This window comes from Symphalangus syndactylus, chromosome 1, assembly GCF_028878055.3.
Source record: "Symphalangus syndactylus isolate Jambi chromosome 1, NHGRI_mSymSyn1-v2.1_pri, whole genome shotgun sequence".
In the NCBI taxonomy this organism is placed as follows: Eukaryota; Metazoa; Chordata; class Mammalia; order Primates; family Hylobatidae; genus Symphalangus; species Symphalangus syndactylus.
This window is the reverse complement of record NC_072423.2, coordinates 156,016,415-156,037,314: the sequence shown is the minus strand read 5'-3', so window position 1 is coordinate 156,037,314 and position 20,900 is coordinate 156,016,415. Positions and strand designations below refer to the sequence as shown.

The window sequence follows — 20,900 nt, the reverse complement described above, 5'->3', positions numbered from 1 at the left end:
GTTACATCTTATACAAGTGTAGTACAATATTAAAACCAAAAAAGAAAATTACACTGGAATAAGGTGTGCACAGTCATCGTTTGGTATCCATTGGAAATTGGTTCCAGGATCCACAATGCTCAAGTCCCTTATATAAAATGGAATTTTATTTGCATGTAACTTATACACATCTTCCCATATACTTTAAATCATCTCTCAATTATTTATAATACCTAATATAAATGTCACAGAAATGGTTGTTATACTGTATTGTTTAGGTAATAATGACAAGGAAAAAAAAAGTCAGTACATGGTCTGTACCGATGCAGCCATCGTATGCCTAGTTATGTTGTAGACATAGCCACAATGGAACATTTTCTAGACTTAAAATATATTTTCATCCACAGTTGGTTGAATCTGTGGATGCAAAACCCACTGGTAAGGAGGGCTGACTGTATATGATTTTATGCCATTTTACTCACTCATCTCTTTAGATACTACTCTTCAGGCTTTCTCTAATCTTATTGACCAGTTCTTCTTAGTCATCATGCCAGTTTGATTTCGTCTTCCAATCCTTGGTACGGTGTCCAAGATTCAGTCTCTTCACCTCTTCTCTTCCTAAATACATTCATTCATTGCATTTTGATCTCATCGAGTTTGAGTTGCATGGATGAATTTTTGTTTTTTATTCTTAACTTTTTGTTTCAGGGGTACACATGCAGGTTTGTTACTTGCATAAATCTTGTCTTAGGAGGTTCGGTGTATGCATGATCCCTACACCCAGGTAGTGAACACAGCACCTGGTGACTATTCAACCTTCACCACCTCCTTCCTCCCCTCAGTAGGCCTCAGTGACTATGTCATCTGTATGTCGACGGTTTTCAGCGTGTCAATCAGTTCCGTGAATCTCTCCTGAATTCCAGCTTTATGTATCCAACTCCCTATTTAAACTCCGTATGATGTCTAAATAGCAATTCAGACTAACCCTAAAATGGTTATTTTGATCTTTCCATTTTGAAATCTACAATCTCGCAGTCTTCTCCATCTCGATAAATGGTAACTCCACTGTTCCAGTGTTGCACGAGAAGATGCAGGGTACCATCCATGACTCTTCTATCTCTCTCATGTGCCACAACCACTGTGTGGGGAAATTCCATCAGCACCTTCTTTAAACGGCATTCTGAGTCCAGCTGTGTCTTGCATTCTCCTCTGCTGCTGTCCTCTCTCAAGTAATACCACCTCTCATCTTCATTTTGCAATGATTTTCTAATAGGTTTTCTTATTTTTTCCCTTCTTAGCATATGTCCTTTTCTCCTAAGTAGCCAGAGTTATCCTCTTAAATGCTGTATCACACGATGCCGTTTCTCTTCTGGAGTCCCCCCATTGTGCTCCTATGCTGCTCAGCATAGAGATTAAAGTCCGAAAGCTGATCTACAGGGCCCACTCCTATCCTCTGGGATTCTCCGGGACCTTTCCCCTCTCATATCCTCTGACCATCTCTCTTACAAGCCTCCAATTATCCCATCTGTTCAGGCCACACTCCTGTTGCTCTATTCTTCACTCACTCACTGTACGCTGTTGCCTCATGGCCAAACACCTGGTTGATTCCTCTGTCAGAACCATGTTTCTGATATTCTCGCAGGGCTTACTCTGTCACCTTCATTAGAGATCCAAATACTCTGGTTGTCCACCATCAGGGGGTTTTCCAGGATATGGGACCTTAGGTAATAAGACCAGGACAGTCCTGCCCAGGCAGTGACCAGGCAGATGGTTACCACAGCTCTTAATTACATGTCAGCTTCTTAATGAGAACATTTCTAAACACTTGTTTCAACAGGACAGCATAGTTTATCTGGTGCTTCTCATTTGCTTATTTATGTTGTCTATCTCCACCCATTAAAATGGTATTTCTGTGAAGACTGGAATTCTTTCTTATTTTGTTCATATCGTAGTGCCAGCAGCTAGAACTAAAGTTGGCAAACTATAGCTTGTGGGTTACCTTCAGTCCAGTATCTGGTTTTATACATTAGGTTTTACTGAAACACAGCCAGTCTATTTGTTTAGGTGGTGTTTATGGGGTCTTTTGCTCCACAATGACAGACTAGAGTAGCTGAAACAGAGATGATATGACATGAAAACAAAATATTTGCTATCTGGCCTTTGACAAAAAGTGTTTACTTGCCCTGACTGATAAGTATATGTAATACTTTGCAGGTCCTCAGTAAATGTTCCTTCGAAGAAAGAACTGACAGATGCAAATACTGAAAGGACATATGGAGAAATATTTATGTCTACTGGAAATGAAAGGCAATAAAAACAACTCTTGAGCACCATTTCAATGCCCTCAAACTCAGCAAATTAAAAAGAAATGCAAGTATCAAAACTTACATTAATTGTGGTGAACTGCCATAACATTATAAATTCATTCATCACGTTTGGAAAGCATAAAGAACATTCCTAGAAATCTTCCCTTAGGAAAAAATCTAACAGAAGCAACAAACACAGTGCTATATGTACAGAGACACTAATTATGGCATTGTGTGTCAAAGTGAACATGGGAAACATTCATTACATTCAATTATAGAGAGAAAATAATTTGTATAATATTGAGAAACAAATTATGTCAATGCACATAGAAATGTGTATCATTTAACACTAATCTTCTCAAGGAGAATATAAATGTTCTCTGTTTTGTGACTTCAGCCTCTAAGAAGCTTTTCAGACATTCAGTTGGCTTCGTCTGATCGCTGTTCCAGTTCCATTCTTACTGTTCAAGGACCACGATGTGATCCTAAAAGCAGTTATTGGTATTGAGCACCCAGATCATCTCGTCTTATCTTTATCAATCCTGTGAGATTAAAAGTAATATTAGCCCAACTTAACAGATTCAGAGCCTGAGTCTTTGGAAGAAAATTGCTCGTCAGAGCTGTGCCAGCTGGTGACGAGGCTGGAGCTAGAATGACAAAGTCCTCGCTGGTAAACACTTCACATTACTGCCCATCACAAAGAAGTGCATTTACGTGGGCATGGATTCACTCTGGCACTAGACACATTCGTCTTTATAGCTCTATAACATAACATGGTAAATGCATGGAATAAAATAATTTTAGAAATACTACAAAGTAACCCACAAAGCTGAAAATAATGGGCAGAGCCACTTGTTATTATTTTTTAAGCCTGTCACAAGATCGTATGGGATGAGATAATGTGAATAATGTGCTTGGCAGAAAATGTAGCACAGCAAAGATACAAACCACATAGACCAGGTTTACTATAACCTAAGACTCATTTTTTTGAATAGTTTTAATTTTGATAAGATTTACACTAGAGCTGTTTATTGCAAAGTATGCAAGAAAAGTGCTTAAAACCAAATTGTCTGAAACCACTCAAACAATTGAAAGCTAGGTTTCTTGTATAAAAACTGTCCCATTCAATCTTACTTTGTACTTTTTGTCCTGACTTGACAGATCATTTAAGATTCATTTTACAATGTTACTGCTGTACCATAATTGATAAAAACACAGCTGTGTTTTAAATATCACAGAATTTATAGACACCCATAAAAAGCATGACTCCTCTTCCTTCTCCTCCCCTCGGCTATGTCTTTCCTAGTTTTCCTGCCTTTTCATCTCTAGTAGCAAAATGTCTGTGATTAAAAAACCTTGACTGAAAGTTCATATAGAAGTGGCAAGCGACATATTGCCATTTCCAGTCACATTATGTAAAGCTTAACAATTAAAGAAAACCACAGCTTCAGACAGCTCTAAAAGAAACAATGGGCCTACATTATTTAGCATGTTTTATTAAACGTATCAGGGCTACTGCTACTTTATTTAGTGGCATCTTGGCCCAATGACTATCATTCATTCTCCAAGAAATACAACTGTCTCAAAATAGATAAAAATCAGTTTGACTCTTAAAAAAAAAAAAAACAAACAAAAAAACTGAAGACAGCTGCTACATCCCATTTTATCTAAAACTGTTGCAAAATACTGACAATGTGTTTTGACATGTTTAGGTGAATACTTATCTTAAATGTATGTGTTTAGACAAAAACAAGAGCGAAACTGCATTCACCAAGCAAGTGGCGTAAGTTTCCAACAATAGTTCATATGCTGCTGCCTTCTATGGTTTACAGCTCATGCTTCCAAGCAAAACAGAAACAAACCAATGGCAACAAACAACAAAATGTCTCTTCAGCTACCCCAAAGAAGGTTGCAGTTGGAGGGAAATGTAGAAAAGCAGCAAGTCAGAGCCGGCCTTACCAGCCGCTATCTTTCAGCCTTGGACATGACATCTAAGCTCTCAGAAAATTTGATTCCGTATCTGGAAAATCTACCCATTAATATTTACCATGAAATTTTGGGATGGGATCATATAAAAGTTCATATAAAACATTTTAGACAGGATTGCACAAAAGCATGAAAAGTTTATAACGTAACACTTGCCAGAGAGGATTAGTCTAAGTAAAGTATTTAGTCATGTGAACTCTCCATTCCCTTTGCTTTCCTACTTGAGTAATTCATAGGTACCTAAAAAGATTCCAGTAGATGGAAATAGAAAATAAATGGGGAATAATAAACTACTGACCAATGGACTCTCAGACATTTTGCAATTTCCTCTTGCCTCAATTGGCTTCCCTAGATGATCGAGCCAGGGGCAAAGAAGATGCACGACCCTGCAGCCACACTGAGCCTGTCTGTGAGCCTTCTCCAGGTCTCAGGCCTCTGCCCAAGAGTGCAAGCTTCCTGGAGGACAAGGAGGTCCAGGGTTTTAGTGAAGGAACTGGGGCTAGGAGAAGGAAATAGGAGAAAAGATGAAGATTCACTCAGTCCTCAATCCTAAAAAGCCTTTCCCCAGAAGAGGAAAATTATTTGGGCAAATAGATGTCTCTTTGCTTTATCTTCTACAGGTTTGTCTTACTCTGTAAAGCAAGAGCTTCAACGAAATAGATTTAGCCTTTAAGTAACATGTTAGGAAGACCCTACAGCCAAACCACCCTCTTGGGTTAAGGGCTCTCTTGACCTAAGTTTACGTGTAGAGTTGGGTTTTTTTGTTGTTGTTTTGTTTTATTTGACATCCATAAGGTTGTTGGAAGTCATGTCTATCAAAGACCAAGAACAGCGATTTTAGTTGGGTATGGTTCACAACGCTGAAAAACACAATCCCAAACGCCATAATCCCAAGGGTTGAAATCTCAAAAGATGAAACTTTGTAAAGTCAAAATCCCTTATGTCTAAAACCCTGAAATCACAATAACAGAAATCACAGAAGACTTTCAAAAGGAAGAGCCATGTCCTAAAAGAACAAAAGCAGATATTCATCCCGAGGCAAGACTTCAGAATGTACTTAGTGACTGCAGCGTTCAGCCAGCCTTGATGGACGATCTCCATGCAATTGTCCATATCTACCCCAGCAATACACTTTTGTATATATTGAAGCTTCCTTCTAGATTTCTCTTTTTTTTAAAAGTTTTTTCTACCATTTTAAATTGTCAGCACTATTTTTTCACAATTCAAGGCTACGCAATTCATCTTCTCATCATTTCTAATATCAAATGCCACATCATTTCTTTCTTTTTAGGGGTGGGGGGACCAAGTTTTACTCTTGTTGACCAGGCTGTAGTGCAATGATGCGATCTTGGCTCACCACAACCTCCGCCTCCCAGGTTGACGCGATTCTCCTGCCTTAGCCTTCCTGAGTAGCTAGGATTACAGGCATGCACCACCATTCCCGGCTAATTTCATATTTTTAATAGAGACAGGGTTTCTCCATGTTGGTCAGGCTGGTCTTGAACTCCCGATCTCAGATAATCTGCCCACCACGGTCTCCCAAAGTGGTGGCATTACAGGCGTGAGCCACCGTGCCCAGCTGCCACCTCGTTTCTAATTCTAAATTGTGTAGAAAATATTAGAGAGTTCTAATTAAGAATTTTTTTTTTTTTTCAAATTTGACTCCAAAAATTGCATGGTCACAGCCTTGACTTTGTGCCTCAGCATTGTCCGTACACGGCACAAATGTTGAAACTTCCTAAATAAAGGGAGATGTCCTCTTTGTACATCTGCATTTGGGAAAGATAAAATTTCTCGAGATCTCAGCTGTTTGTGTGACTCTGTATGTGGTGGTGATCCGTCACGGTTTTCAATTGATCAAAGGACTTAGGTTGCTCATCATGGTATTTCTGATGACTCCAATCATAAAGCCGGTTGCACACAATTGGCTACTACAGCTGCATGCATTTATACATTTTGCATTTTAATTGCTTCATGAGTATGGTTTGTCCACTCATAACTGTTATACCCGTGCAACTGTCACTAGTGTGGGTACGTATGCTTGCAAAAGTAATTTGGTTATTATAGCCTATTGTACCACATAAACTATCCTACAAAGTGTTTTGGGTGTTTTTATGTCTTTTTTCAAATAAACCCTTTATAAAAAATAAATACATATCTTTTACATAATTTAAAAATATTTTTCCAGAATTATATTTTCAGGATTCTGATTTTTTGTGATTTCAACATTTGGGATTATGGTGTTGGAGAGGCTATCTTTTGGGATTACCATCTTTTGCCATTTTTGTCAAGGCCTGGCTTAAATGAAATGCGTAGTCATTTTCATCCACAAATAATGCTGAGGAGGTGCCATCACATTTCTCTCTTGGCACCTTCCTGCCACGATTCCTGTCCTCTCCCAGTTTGCAGTCCCTGAGTAGCTGCAGGTCTGTCAACACAGCTGTACCTGCTTCGCACAAGGAGCAGGTGGAGGAAGGGGAGGCAGTCGAAGCGCAGCAGCTTCCCTCTCTCTGGGACAAGCCAGTTACCTGCTTTGATGAGAAAAGCAGAGCCTCTCCAGGCAACCAGCACCCCCTGCCCCACTCAGACTCTTCAGGGTTCAGGCACATCTTTCTCAACAAGAAAACACTTGTTTAATTCAGGTTCTAATATTTGTTTCTCAATTTTAATTTAGACTCTTTTAGAAATATTTATTGTTCTCTTGAGTTAGAAAGGAACAGACAGCATGTGACAAGGGCCGTGGCACAGACTCTGTAGCCAAAGTGTCCAGGGTCAGATTCTGCCTTCCCCACATACAGCGTGGCACCTTGGTGACGCCACTGAATTCCTCTGTGATGGAGTCTCCTCATCTAAACCAGAGAGATAATGATAATATATAACTTCTAGAATTGTCATGAAAGTTAATAACAAGAACATATGTAAGCCATGTAAACATTGGCTGACACTTTGTGATCGCTTTGTGTTTAACTCTGATTATCACACTTCTTTCTTAAAATCTACAATTATAGTGACTAAGATGAAATCTCTATCACTTTGAGACAGATGCTAATCCATTTGGTAGAAATTATCTATATCTGGACTACTGCTAGATACGTATTTTTGTACTAGGCCATGGCAATGTAAGAATTAAAGAAAAAGGAAAGAAACACAAAAAGCAGCTCAACAGTCCAAGACAGGTTTATTTTGGAGAATACATCGGAGAGGGGCTTCTGGCTGAGTTAGGTCAGAGGCACTCTCTCTTACAGACTAAGAGTTTTTAAGGATTCAGGACGAGAGCGCTTATCACAGGCTTGGAATGTTTCTGTGCCTCTGTCTTGCTTATCTGGGAGGGAGAGTTTTGTGTCTGTTCCCATACATCTCCGTGAAGCTGCAGGCATACTACCAAGTCTGCTTTTAGCTTCCCTATCCTCATGCGCCTAAAGAGAAGGGAAGGGAATGTGCTTATTAGGGCCCACTGTTTTCCCGGGGCCCATTGCGTGAATGTGAAGTTTGGTGGTTATCCAAGAGACATTCCCCATTCCCTCTGTGCCTGAGCTGTCTTATCTGTGTTTTACGGTCTGCTCTTGCTGGCTGCTTGTTGTTAGAAGACGAGTGATTTCCTTGAAATCCATGAGGTTAGAAAGGGAGCTGGAACTTAAAGTGGCAGTTTGTCCGAGAAAATGGTGCTCCTGCTCTGTCAGTTATTTACATGCACGTGAGTATGAATGTGCCTGTTGTAGATGTAGTTTTCCCACTATTTCTGTTCAAGTGTGGGCACGTAAAATAAAGTGACCCACTGCCACACAGGCCTTCCGCCAGGCACTCTTTTCCTTTTGCCTGAGCCCCAAACCATTTCTCTCCTCAAGTCAGTCTGCTAGTTTCTTATTCTAAAGAATAGCAGTAATTCATTAAAAAAAAAAAAAAAAAAAAAAAAAAAAAAAAAAAAACTTCTATTTAAGAGCTACCAATATTGAGATCCTGTAGTTTACATGAATTTCCTTTCAAACTGTTTGCCATTTCGCTCTGGGCACTTAGTTCTAAAATCTAAAATTGTGCTTAAGAGTGGAAGGGAGAGGAGATAGAGACAGTAATTACAGTAGCTGATATTTTTAGAGTTTCTCTATGTGTCAGGCTCTTTGCTAACCATTTTACCTGGGTTATGCCATTTAATCTTTACAACAGCTTTCTCAAGTAGGCACTTTTATACAGATAAAAATCTTGAGGCCAGAGAGATTAAATAAATTGACCAAAGACACACAGTGTCCAATTGACAGCACTAGGATTTGCCCCAGGTGACCAGCGCGGAGCTGCTGAACACGCTGTTTTGCCACGACAAGCACTTTAATCCCCTTCTTTCTGTGCTCAAGACTGCAAGATGTTGCATTTCATTTAATCCTTACACTGACACTGAGCATGACATGTGTTCAAAATATTTACTTTTTCTACGCTGTATTGAAATTATAGGATAGGGATTGGTTATGTGACCGCTAGGGTCAGGCTGCCTGGGTCCAGATCTCACCTGTACTGCTTTCTGGATGGGTGAACATCTCAGATAAGAAGAATACATAATCAAGATGGAGAAGTCTGAGAAAGGCCTCCAGTTCTCTTATGGTAACAGATCATAACTGCTAGGTCCCTAGAATCACTCTTCTTTATTTTTTCTTACTTATTCCAGAACAGATAACAAAGCTGTTTTCATTTTACTCCACCAGTGAATCCACGTGTTCCTCAAAGTCTTCTGTAATCTTCATTCATTAGACCCAACACATCATTACTTCCAACCTCCAGATAAGGTCTGAAATGAGATTTCTTTTGAGAAACCTTTCTGGATTCATCAAGAGGTAGCTCACTCTTATCTTTTGCCTAAACTAATTTTAAAACGGACTCTGCTCTCTGGTCCCATTCAGCTCAAATATGCTTCGGCAATTGCTGAAAGTTAAAGGGAAAAATTTCCATCACACTGTGACGTGGACTTTTGTATCTCAGACCCATTGCCTTATCAGTCTTTATAATTAAACTGTATCTATTTATTAAACCCTACAACGTAAGTGAGAATAAAACCCACTGACAGCATCAGAGCTCTACAAGCATAAGCAGTAATGAGGACAGAGGATAAAACACGTTTGAAGTTGAGGCTCAATACAGTAGCCTCAAGTGTATGCAGCTCATGAGCACTTGAAATGTGGCGAGTCATCATTGCAAAATGGCGTAACTAAAACACACATCAGATTTTGAAACTAACATCTTTTAAAAAGCAAAATACTTCACTTACAGTTTACATTAACTGCATTAAAATTATAATCCTTTGGATGTATCAGGTTGACAAAATCCATTATTAAAGTTTATTTCACCTGTTTCGTTTCACATTCTCCGTGTACCATCTGGGGATTTTTAATTTCATCTGTGGCTCACATTATGGATTGTATTATATGTTGAGTCGGCAGCACCACTCTAAATACTAAGGAGCTAGCTTTTGTTGGTTACGTGTGCGGCAGTTGAACCCTCTACATTCCCAGGATCGTCCTCAATAGAGTGTGGATGCTCCAGCTGGGATCACCTCCTTTTGAACAAGCGCACCTGGGATCAGCCTCATGCTATGTCTTATGCTGATCCCCTCGAATGACTTATCATGTGTAGCTGCTCTCTCTAAACTCTCTCTCCCCATCCCTTTTCTCTTTTGACGCATGCCTGGGAAACTTCTTCCGAGTGACTATTATTTTTTCTGTGTGTTTTGGTGGAATCTCCCTTTACCTATCCCCATCCCCTCCCCAATAACCTTTATCTTGAGTGACAAATGAAAAAGCCATTTAGTGATAAAACTAAATCAAAAAACTAAACACCCTGGACTCTAGTTGGCTCAGAGATAACAATGAAATAGTGCCATCCCCCTTTCTAGCTTGGAAGGAAGACAAACTGCCCCAGATCATTAACAAAGTTGACTAGCTCTTTTGATCTTTAATTTTTTCAACCAGCTTCAGTCAAGTGCTGCCTAGGAAAGGATAGTCAGGTCTGTCTAATTCTGGAGTCCAACACTGGAAAGTCCAATTGCCTATATTTTTCATTCTTTAACACAGAGATGAACATAAATGGGAGCATGTATCCACACACACATATATTAATGTACATGGAATATATATATATATATATAACAATTGCATTGTTACTGGTAATAAAGGTGCTATTTTGGTCTATGCCTCACTGTTCATTTGCTTACCTCTTATTTCTTTCAGATCTCAGACAAGGAAGAGAAGTGTTATTTATTGAATACCCCTCCAATTCAGCAGAAGTGAATAACATACTTAAAATAATGAAGCAACACTGTAAAAATTATGGGAGGAGACATTTTCTATGTACAATTTGTACTTAGCCAACACACTGTCAGTGTGGATGTAGACAAGGACATTTGCAGCCATGCTCATGTTTAAAGACTTCCTTCCAAAGCAACATTTGGTAGAAAGCGTTTGAGGTGAAACTAAGGCACAGGAAGGTGTCATGAAACAGGGTGTGCATTGAGGGCACAAGTAAAGAGAAGCCTCCAAGTTACTGCTTTGCAACAGTGCTAGAAACCATTCTTGAACCCTGTGGACAAGCGCTCAGGGAGAGAAACGTGGTAGATTTAGGGGATATGAAGGCAAGTGGGATACTGAAAAGCTGTGGTGAAGTGACAACTCACTGGATGAACAGACAACTAGAAACTTTAGGAATCACAGAAAAAAAACTGTATTCCACATATTAAGTAATCGCGTATAAGTTAGAGAAACAAATCAGTGGTCTTCAGAAAGAAGAACAGAGTTCATTCAGAGCAAGAATTCACATAGTTAAGAAGCAGAAAATACATGGATTATCGTGATGAAAGCAAGCGTGCAACTAAGCAACGAGAGCAAAATGAGGATAATTCAAAATCTGAGGACAAATAAATAGCAGTATAGCAAAGATGGGACAGTCTTTTACCAAATCTGTGTTTTTCTTCTTCCTGAGCTCACAGATGCTTCCACTTCCTGGCTTTCTTTGCCATGAAATGTGGCCTCATGGCTGAGCTTCAGCTAACACAGTGAATGTGCAGGAGATGTACACTAATGTGTGCAAGACCTGCCCATCACAACTCAAGTTCTTCATTTTCAGCCAGCAGAATGCAGCAGGCTGGAGACCTTCAGGGAAGCCAGATGTGAAAGGTGGCCATCTCCAAATCACTGCTGCCCATAAAAATATCTGAACCAACTACCCATCATTGAGACTCATATTGAATTTAACATGAGCAAAGAATATTTGTGTTTGAGCCTATTAATATTGCATTAATGAAACAAGCAGAACAAGAATGCCCTGGTCCAAATGTGAAACAAAAGTAATTACAACTTCATTATGAATAATTGAGGCAAAGCCAGCGCTCATCTGGCCTCTGGGTTGAGTAGCATTAGGGATTGTGATGTTGGAATCACAGAAGAAGAAGTCTAATTACAGGCATCTGCTTGGCTCTGTGGTGAGCAATATTCACGCACTTACCAAAATATGAATGCTTACTGCTTTTCAACTTTTTTTTTTTTTTTTTTTGAGATGGAGTCTCGCCCTGTCACCCAGGCTGGAGTGCAGTGGTGCGATCTCGGCTCACTGCAAGATCAGCCTCCCGGGATCACTCCATTCTCCTGCCTCAGCCTCCCGAGTAGCTGGGACTACAGGCGTCCGCTGCCACGCCTGGCTAATTTTTTTTTTTTTTATATATTTTTAGTAGAGACGGGTTTTCACCATGTTAGCCAGGATGGTCTCGATCTCCTGACCTCGTGATCTGCCCACCTCAGCCTCTGAAAGTGCTGGGATTACAGGCGTGAGCCACCGCGCCCGGCCACTGCTTTTCAACTTTTACAAGCAGACTTTAGATACATTAAGAGCGACTTCATTATTATTACTTAATAAAATATAATTGCTAACATATTTGATACTGCAAAGGTTCTACTGCAATTGAGAGAATACAGAGACCAAAACAGGACAGAAAATATACTAGAAAGAGTAGAAGCAAGGATATTCACATCTTACTAAACGGAAAGACAAGAGATGCCACCAAAAATTAAAGAAATACAGCATAAAGAATCAATTGTATTATTCCAGTTCATAAATATAATGGATAGTAAAAAGACATCGGAAACGGAAGTGATATAACATATTAATACTCATATCAAGGTGTCAGTTGAGAAAGTTCACAAGGATAAAGCACAAAGAATAATGTAAACACATTAGATAAAAGACAATAATGACAGAAAACCAGAAATGGGTAAATGTTATTGACTCTGTGTCATAAGAGTATGGATACGCTGATGGAAGTTTTCTTTTCATGGTAAAACTTTATTATTAAATTCTTTAACCATCTTCATATGTTACTTAACTTAAATGTTAGTAAAGTTGGGATGAGACCACCCAAACTATAGCTGACTCGTTACAAGGTCCAAGCCAGAAATTTAAATCAGAAGTCAATCTGACACTATTTTTTCACCCTTGTTACAGAAATAATCATATTTTCCCTGCCCATTTCTTAAGGTTCTTTGAGGTACAAACAGGATCTTACATTTATGGGCCTCAGCATAGTCCCAAGGAGACATTGCATAAATGTGACTTCGGAATGCCTTCTCATGGTGGTTCATTGGAATTGCACATAGGATGCTACTGCAGGCCGCTCTATGAAGTGCGACATACATAAACATAGGTCGTTTATGACAGATTGTGATTGGGAACTTCCAGAGTATGACTTCAGGGATCTCAGCCCTGCAATGCTGCTGAGAATTGTTTTCATAAGTAAGGTTTGCTAAAACAAAGTGTTCCACAATAGAATAAATGAAAGCATGTAAAAAGGTGGTGTTCAGGTGAGAGGGAGCATGAATCTCTGTCTGAAGTACGACTGGGCTGGGCTAGGCCTGGCTAGGTCTAAATGGCCTGATGCCTCGGTGATTACATAGGTAGAGCTAGGCAGCCAGGGCAAGATCAGACTAATACTCACAAAAATAAGATTCAGAATTGGAGCAATGTAGTAAAAGCGGACACTGAAGGGGCCGCAAGAGATGTTGAGACATCCCACGGATGTGAGCTCCTGTGAAGAAATGCACCCCACTCCCTGTTCTGGATCAGATGTTAGCTTTCTCATGGAGGATGATTTTCTGAATGCAAATATTTGCCTACTTCCTTTCTACCTTCTTGGATGCCCCTATCCAAAATCCAGACAGTGGACCATCTTTCATGTTTTCCAATCAGGAAGAATACCTCTGTTGGGGATTTGATCCTCTACTTCCCTATAGTACTCTAGAACTCAAAGTAATTTATAATCTATCCTAGGCTCTACCACTATTATTTCATAATTTATGAATCAATAATAAACTATGGGAAACATAAAGCAAATTAAGAAGGCATTTAAATCAAGAGACAAAAGCATTTTTCATTGAAACTATCTAGTTGCTTCTTCTCTTTTTTCATATTTCTCCCCTAGAAGGCATCATGTCTGTAAGAAATGAAACAGTAAATCCTCTTTAAGACTGGCAGAACATGGCAATAATATACAATGCATAAGGTGAATTAAGAAACATACAGATATTAAGTTGAAAGACTCAAGAATAATGAATAGCTGAAAGATTACCTCTCCGGAAAAATAAATTTTGAGGTCGCATTTTTGATGTCAATGTGATGCTTGTTCCCTGTTTAAGGGACACAGTTTTCAGCAAATGGTCTCTCATTTAATTCTGTTAACTATTTTCAATTAATTAAATATATAGTTATACCTTTTTCTTTAAAGAAGATCATGGCTACATATATAATACCCTTAGTTGTCATTATTCAGGGATAATATTGCCAGTTTGCAAAAATTATAAACTTTTATAACCCTGGCAAAAGATCATTGTAGAAGCAGACAGTCATGCTACTGTTAAGAACTCTATAAAAAAAAAACAAAACTAACTCTTCAACCGATTCCTGCAAATAAATAAGTATTAAAAGAACTTTGGGGGAGCAGAATATATACTCATTTCATTCATGTGAATTATCTCATTCCATATGGCTGAAATTTATATCTCTCATAAATATGTCACATTTACACATTTACAAGAATTAAATCATTTTTTTCTTTATAATCTAGTTATCCAAATCTATGAGAAACTATGCTGCATCATTCAAATTTGTTAAAATATGTAATTGAATGCACTTTGAAGTCATACTAGACCACATACTGAAAAAAGCAAAATTTAAATGTAAATTTAATAATCTATAATATAGAAGAACAAAGTTTCCTGTGATGAAAGCACATTGATCTCATTGGGATTTACTACATTGGTGGCAACATAGCAAAGACACTTAGCTGATTGTTATGTCAACTTTGACTGCAGATATGATTATGAAAATTTTAAAGATCCTCCAGTTAAGAAGAAAACCACTGGAGGATATGTGAGCAAAAAAGCAGTAAACAATGAAGGAAAATACCCATGGCTTAGGCCAAGTTTTAATGTCACAAGGAACTAAGGATACTGTCACTCACAGCTTTAATGGTGGTATCTTATCTCCTGGGAAGTTATAAGCTAACACCTTTAAGACATTATGTCAAAATATAAAATAGCAATCAGACAAATGCTATCTGAGAGACCAAGGGACTTTTTTTTTCCTTAAAGAAATTGTAAGAAGGGGTTGTAATGATAAACCAAAATTTAGACTTAAGTTTGAAGTTGACAAATGAGTAAGATTTATGGCTGTAGAGAGATGACAGGGAGACTGTGGCAGTGTAAAAACCCGAGCAAAAGTTTGGAATTTGGCATGGTGTAGTATGCTGCTGAGCGAATTCTTTAAAAACCACACCAAACAACAAACAAACAAACAAACTGAAAACCTACTTTACAGTGTTTGCCAATTCTTATGGTGTAGTCCCACCATGACACAGAGCAAGCTAACCACATGATGTCAAGGAACACGGAACTTGGAAGAGAAGCAGATAGTTCTCAGGGCAGCCAGGATAGGTCGGCCACAGAAAAACACACCTTTGTAGAGCAAAAAGCTTTACACTCATGTTGGGTACACACCAGGTAAAATTGCACCATTTAGTTAGGACGAGGTAAGGAGCATATAGGAAGCCATGTTGAAGGTTTGTACATTATTCTTGCTGAGTCACCAAAGTAGTTTGGCTGACAAAAGAAAGGTTAGGATGAAGACGGATGTTAGGAGACATTGAGTCAGGAGTAGAAAGTAGGATGATGATATGGTTTGGCTGTGTCCTCACCAAAAATCTCACCTTGAATTGTAATCTGAATTCTAATTTCCTAATCCCCATGTGTTGGGGAGGGACCTTGTGGGAGGTGATTGGATCATGGGGGTGGGTCCTCCATGCTGTTCTTGTGATAGTGGGTGAGTTCTCATGAGATCTGGTGGTTTTATAAGGGTCTTTCACCCTTCACTCTGTACTTCTCTCTCCTGCTGTCCTGTGAAGAGGTGACTGCCATCATGATTGCATGTTGCCTGAGGCCTCCGCAGCCATGCAGAACTGTGAGTGAATTAACCTCTTTTCTTTACAAAGTACCCAGTCTCAGGTATTTCTTCATAGTAGCATGATAATGGACTAATACAGATGACAACTGACGTTCTAGACATGTGAGCCCATTGAACAAACTTGAAGCCAGTCTGAAGGGAAATAAATAAATAAAATAGTACAGTAAATGTAGAAATGGAAGTAAGGCCGAGACACTTTGAAAGGAAACGAACAGCATGACTTGAGATCTACATGATCTAGTAAAAATAAATAAATAAAGAGAACAAAGCCAGAGTCACTTTGATTTTTTTTTTTTTTTTTGAGAGTGAGAATGTAATGGAAATAACGGTGGAAATAAGGAAGAAGAAAGAATATATTTTGGATGCTCAACACCACTGGTCTTAAGTGAGATCAGTTAGTTGAGAACAATCTGTGGAAAGCAGATGGGAATATAGGTTTAGATTTTGAGGCCACCACTGTTTTGACAACATAAAGATGAAAAGTAATTAATAATAAGAAAAAAATGAAAACAGACATAATAAATTTCAGGAACGTGAAGAGAAAATGAGCATTTTAGAAAAAATAATGGGCATCTAGAATAGGAAGTAGTCATCTTGTGAATTCCTCTAGGACAGAGGAATAATTTGAATATCATTAATCCCAACTCTAAATCTATTAGCAGGAATACCTTGAGTGAGTCACTTTTCCTACATAAAGTCCAGATTCCCCACCTATAATATGAATCTTTAATAAAATGCCTATTTACGAAGATTAAATTTGCTAAAGTAGTTCCTGGCTTACAATAAGTGGACAATACATACTAGCTTGTGGGGTGGTGGTAGTAGTAGTAGTCATCGCCGTCATATGCCATTATGAATATAATAAGCATCAAGCAGATCTCATAAGACTATAACATTTTACAGAAAAAGAAAAAAATAGGCAAATATGCAATAACTAGCAAAGGATAAAATAAAAGCATACTGAAGGAAATAATATAATATCACATGATGACTTGCAGTGGAGGCTGTGAACTGGCATGCTTACAAGCCCGGATTAAAAGCCAGACTTGTGTTTGGGTCTTAACATTTACTATCTCTGGAAACTTTTGGAAATTAAAACTCTATTTCTTTACCTTTTAAATGAGTGTTAATAATTGTTACATTAGTGGCCTGTTGTGAGAGTTAAATGGTATAATTCATGTGAAGTGTTTAGCACGTTTTCTGGCATCTCATTAAGACCTAAATAAATGTTAGCCATGCTTTCAATTTTGTACTCAAAAGATGAGTTTTTCTTAGGAAAGTCAAAACGTAAGAGTTGAAGTATGCTCTTTTCTAAAGTCATTGGATCAGTAAAATAATATTTTTGGAAAATGTAAAAATAGCAGTGTGCCAGGTAACGGAATTCTCATCTTGCTCTGAAATGTCACAATGGCACTTGGAAGAGGGCACTAACTTACAATCACCTTATCTGAGAAGCCTGAGAGTGTTGAAAGAGTTCTTAAAATATACACATTAAATGGTCAAGGAGTGTTTGTAACTTTTAACAAAAAAGATAAAAAGGAGGCAACAGGGCTAGAAGGACATAAACATTAGCATCATATCTTTGAATCCTACAACGAGACGTGATGAAAACTGGCAGAAATACATAAAGATTGAAAAATAGGATGAAAACAATTTTGGATATTTGAGGGATATAATAACAAGTTGTATTAGTCTGTTTTCATGCTGGTGATAATGCATAGCCAAGACTGCGTAATTTACAAAAGAAAGAGGTTTAATGGACATAGAGGTCTATATGGCTGCGGAAGCCTCACAATCATGGTAGAAAGCAAGGAGGACCAAGCCACGTCTTACATGGATAGCAGCAGGCAAAGTCAGCATGTGCAGGGAAACTCCCATTTCTAAAACCATCAGATCTTGAGAGACTTATTCACTATCACAAGAACAGCACGGGAAAGAACTGCCTCCACGATTCAATTACCTCCCACCGGCTTCCTCCCACAACATATGAGAAATGTGGGCATTGCAATTCAAGATGAGATTTTGGTAGGGACACAGCCAAACCATATCATTTCACTCCTGGACCCACCCAAATCTCGTGTCCTCACATTTCAAAACCAACCATGCCTTCCCAAAAGTCCCCCAGAGTCTTAACTTATTTCAGCATTAACTCAAAAGTCTACCTTCCGAAGTCTTACCTGAGACAAGACAAGTCTCTTCCTCCTATGAGCCTGTATAATAAAATGCAAGCTAGTTACTTCCTAGACAAATGCAGGTACAGGAATTGGGAGAATACAGCCATTCAAAAATGGGAGAAATTGGTCAAAACAAAGGGTCTACTTGCCCTATGCAAGTACAAAATCCAGTGGGGCAGTCAAATCTTAAAGCTCCAAAATGATTTCCTTTGACTTTGTGTCTCACATCCAGGTGATGCTGATGCACGAGGTGAGTTCCCACAGTCTTGGGCAGCTCTACCCCTGTGGCTTTGAAGAGTACAGCTTCCCTCTGGATGCTTTCATGGGCTGGTGTCAAGTGTCTGCAGCTTTTTCAGGTGCATGATGCAAGGTGTCAGTGGATCTACCATTCTGGCATCTGAAGGATGGTGGCCTTCTCAGAGCTCAACTAGGCAGTGCCCAAGTAGGGACTCTGTGGGGGAGCTCTGACCCCACATTTCCCTCCTGTACTGCCCTAGCAAAGGTTCTCCATAAGGAACCCCACGCACAGCAAACTTCAATCTGGACATCTAGGAATTTCTATACATCCTCTGAAATCTAGGCAAAGGTTCCCAAACCCAAATTATTGACTTCTACACATTCGCAGGCTCAACACCATGTGGAAGCTGCCAAGGCTTGAGGCTTACACCTTCTGAAGCCACAGCCTGAGCTTTATGTTGCCCCTTTCAGCCACAGTTGGAACAGCTGGGATGCAGGGCACCAAGTCTGGAGGCTGCACACAGCATGGTGACCCTTGGCCTGGCCCTCAAAACCACTTTTATTCTCCTAGACCTCCAGGTCTGTGATGGGAGGGGTTACTGTGAAGATCTCTGACATGCCCTGGAGACATTTTCCCCATGGTCTTGGGGATGAACAATTGGCTTCTTGTTACTTATAAAAATTTCTGCAGTTGGCTTGAATTTCTCTTTGGAAAACAGGATTTTCTTTTCTATCACATTGTCAGGCTGCAAAGTTCATGAAGTTTTATGCTTTGCTTCCCTTATAAAACTGAAAGCTTTACAGCACCCAAGTCACCTCTTGAATGCTTTGCTGCTTAGAAATTTCTTCCACCAGATACCCCAAATCAACTCTCTCAACTTCAAAGTTCCACAACTCTCTAGGGCAGGGGCAAAATGCCATCAGTCTCTTTGCTAAAACGTAACAAGAGTCACCTTTGGTCCAGTTATGAACAAGTTTCTCACCTCCATCTGAGACCACCTCAGCCAGGATTTCATTGTCCATATCAATATCAACATTTTGGTCAAAGCTATTCAACAAGTCTCTAGAGAGTTCCAAAATTTCCCACATTTTCCTATCTTCTTCTGAGTCCTCCAAACTGTTCTAAACTCTGCCTGTTATCCATTTCCAAAGTCGCTTCCACATCTTTTGGTATCTTTTCAGGAGTACCCCACTCCTGGTACCAATCTATTGTATTAGTTCATTTTCACACTGCTGATAAAGACATACCTGAGCCTGGGCAATTTACAAAAGAAAGAAGTTTAATAGACTTACAGTCCCAAGTGGCTGGGGAAGCCTCAGAATCATAGTAGAAGGCAAGGAGGAGTAAGTCACGTCTTACATGCCTGGCAGCAGGCAAAGAGAGAGCTTGTGCAGTGGAACTCCTCTTTTTAAAACCATCAGATCTCATGAGACTTATGTGCAATGATGAGAATGGTGCAGGAAACACCTGCCCCCGTGATTCAATTACCTTCCACCAGGTTCCTCCCACAACATGTGGGAATTGTGGGAACTACAGTTCAAGATGAGGTTTGGGTGAGGACACAGCCAAACCATATGACAAGTCATAAACTTGCTATTGACTTTACATGGTCCAATCATGATTTCTTTCATATTATAACATGTAATATTATATATTATTACATATTACATGTTATTACTTACATACAATAACACGTAATATTAAATGGTGTTACACATTACATGTTATTTCTTACATAGTAATAACATGTAATATTGCTTTCAGGAGCAGAATGAGCTGACATAGTAAGAGTCAGCCAAACATGTCCTCTTTTCATTTAAGTGGAAACTTTTATAAAAGCACCTGCAAAGCCATTGTACTGCCCTCGAGTCTGCCCATCAGCCCCCTTGTAGCACTGTACCTCTGCAAAAGGGAGCTGGGAAGTCCCACGATGCACCATTTCCTGGGCTGACGATGCAGGTCAGGACGGCGTGGCCTTCCAAGATGTAGCCAGAGAGGCAGCTGTACCGGATTTTGTCTCCTATGTTGAACCTCGTTCCATGGAGAACTCCTTTCAGGATTTCTCCAGGATTTCCACAAGTGTGGCTAGGTAAAACTATTGGAAAGAGAAAAGAAAGGAGAAAAAACAAGTTAAATTTTCTATGCAGAGCCACTTATAACACAAAACAGACACTGTTTTTGAATTATTAAGATGAGAAAATCTCTAGTATCAGAAAAACATTAATTGTTCCTAAAAACTAAACTGAGAAAACATCTTCTGTTTTTAGAATATCTGCAGTCTAACACTTTTATAAACATCGTAAACTGTAAATAAATGCATTTTGTTAAGAGAGAAAAATACAGTCCTGCTTTTATTCAGTGTTCCAGATAACGTCTGGATTATATTTTTCTAGTCGTGAAATTCTACTTACTCCTATAGTGAGCAACCAGATGTCACTGTTAACAACCAGACACAGTAGACTATAGAAATCTAAAACAGTGGCATCAGAAATACTTCAAGAGTGAATACTCATACCCTATTTTTTTTTTATGCTTCCAGGACCGGTACGGTGTCTGTTACACAACATTACCCAATGCCCAATCAACATTTGATGGATAAGCAATTAAATAATAAATTAGAAATCTCATGCATTGATCCATCAACATATAGAAAAAGGTTCCACTACTATATTCCAGGCCAGCAGCCAGGCTCTGTGCATTTATAGCCTCTGATTCAAAAGTAAATTTCAGTGTTAA

At 39.1% G+C, this 20,900-nt stretch overlaps 1 protein-coding gene across 2 annotated transcripts in view; it reads right to left on the bottom strand.

Annotated features, from left to right (window-relative positions):
- Nucleotides 1-20,900, bottom strand: part of CSMD1 (CUB and Sushi multiple domains 1) — a 2,032,824-nt gene that overhangs the window by 1,056,681 nt on the left and 955,243 nt on the right. For both annotated transcript variants that reach the window (XM_055289255.2, XM_055289263.2), the window contains exon 4: nt 20,065-20,259. In XM_055289255.2, coding sequence (XP_055145230.2) covers nt 20,065-20,259 — 195 coding nt within the window. The remainder of the gene's footprint in view (nt 1-20,064; nt 20,260-20,900) is intronic.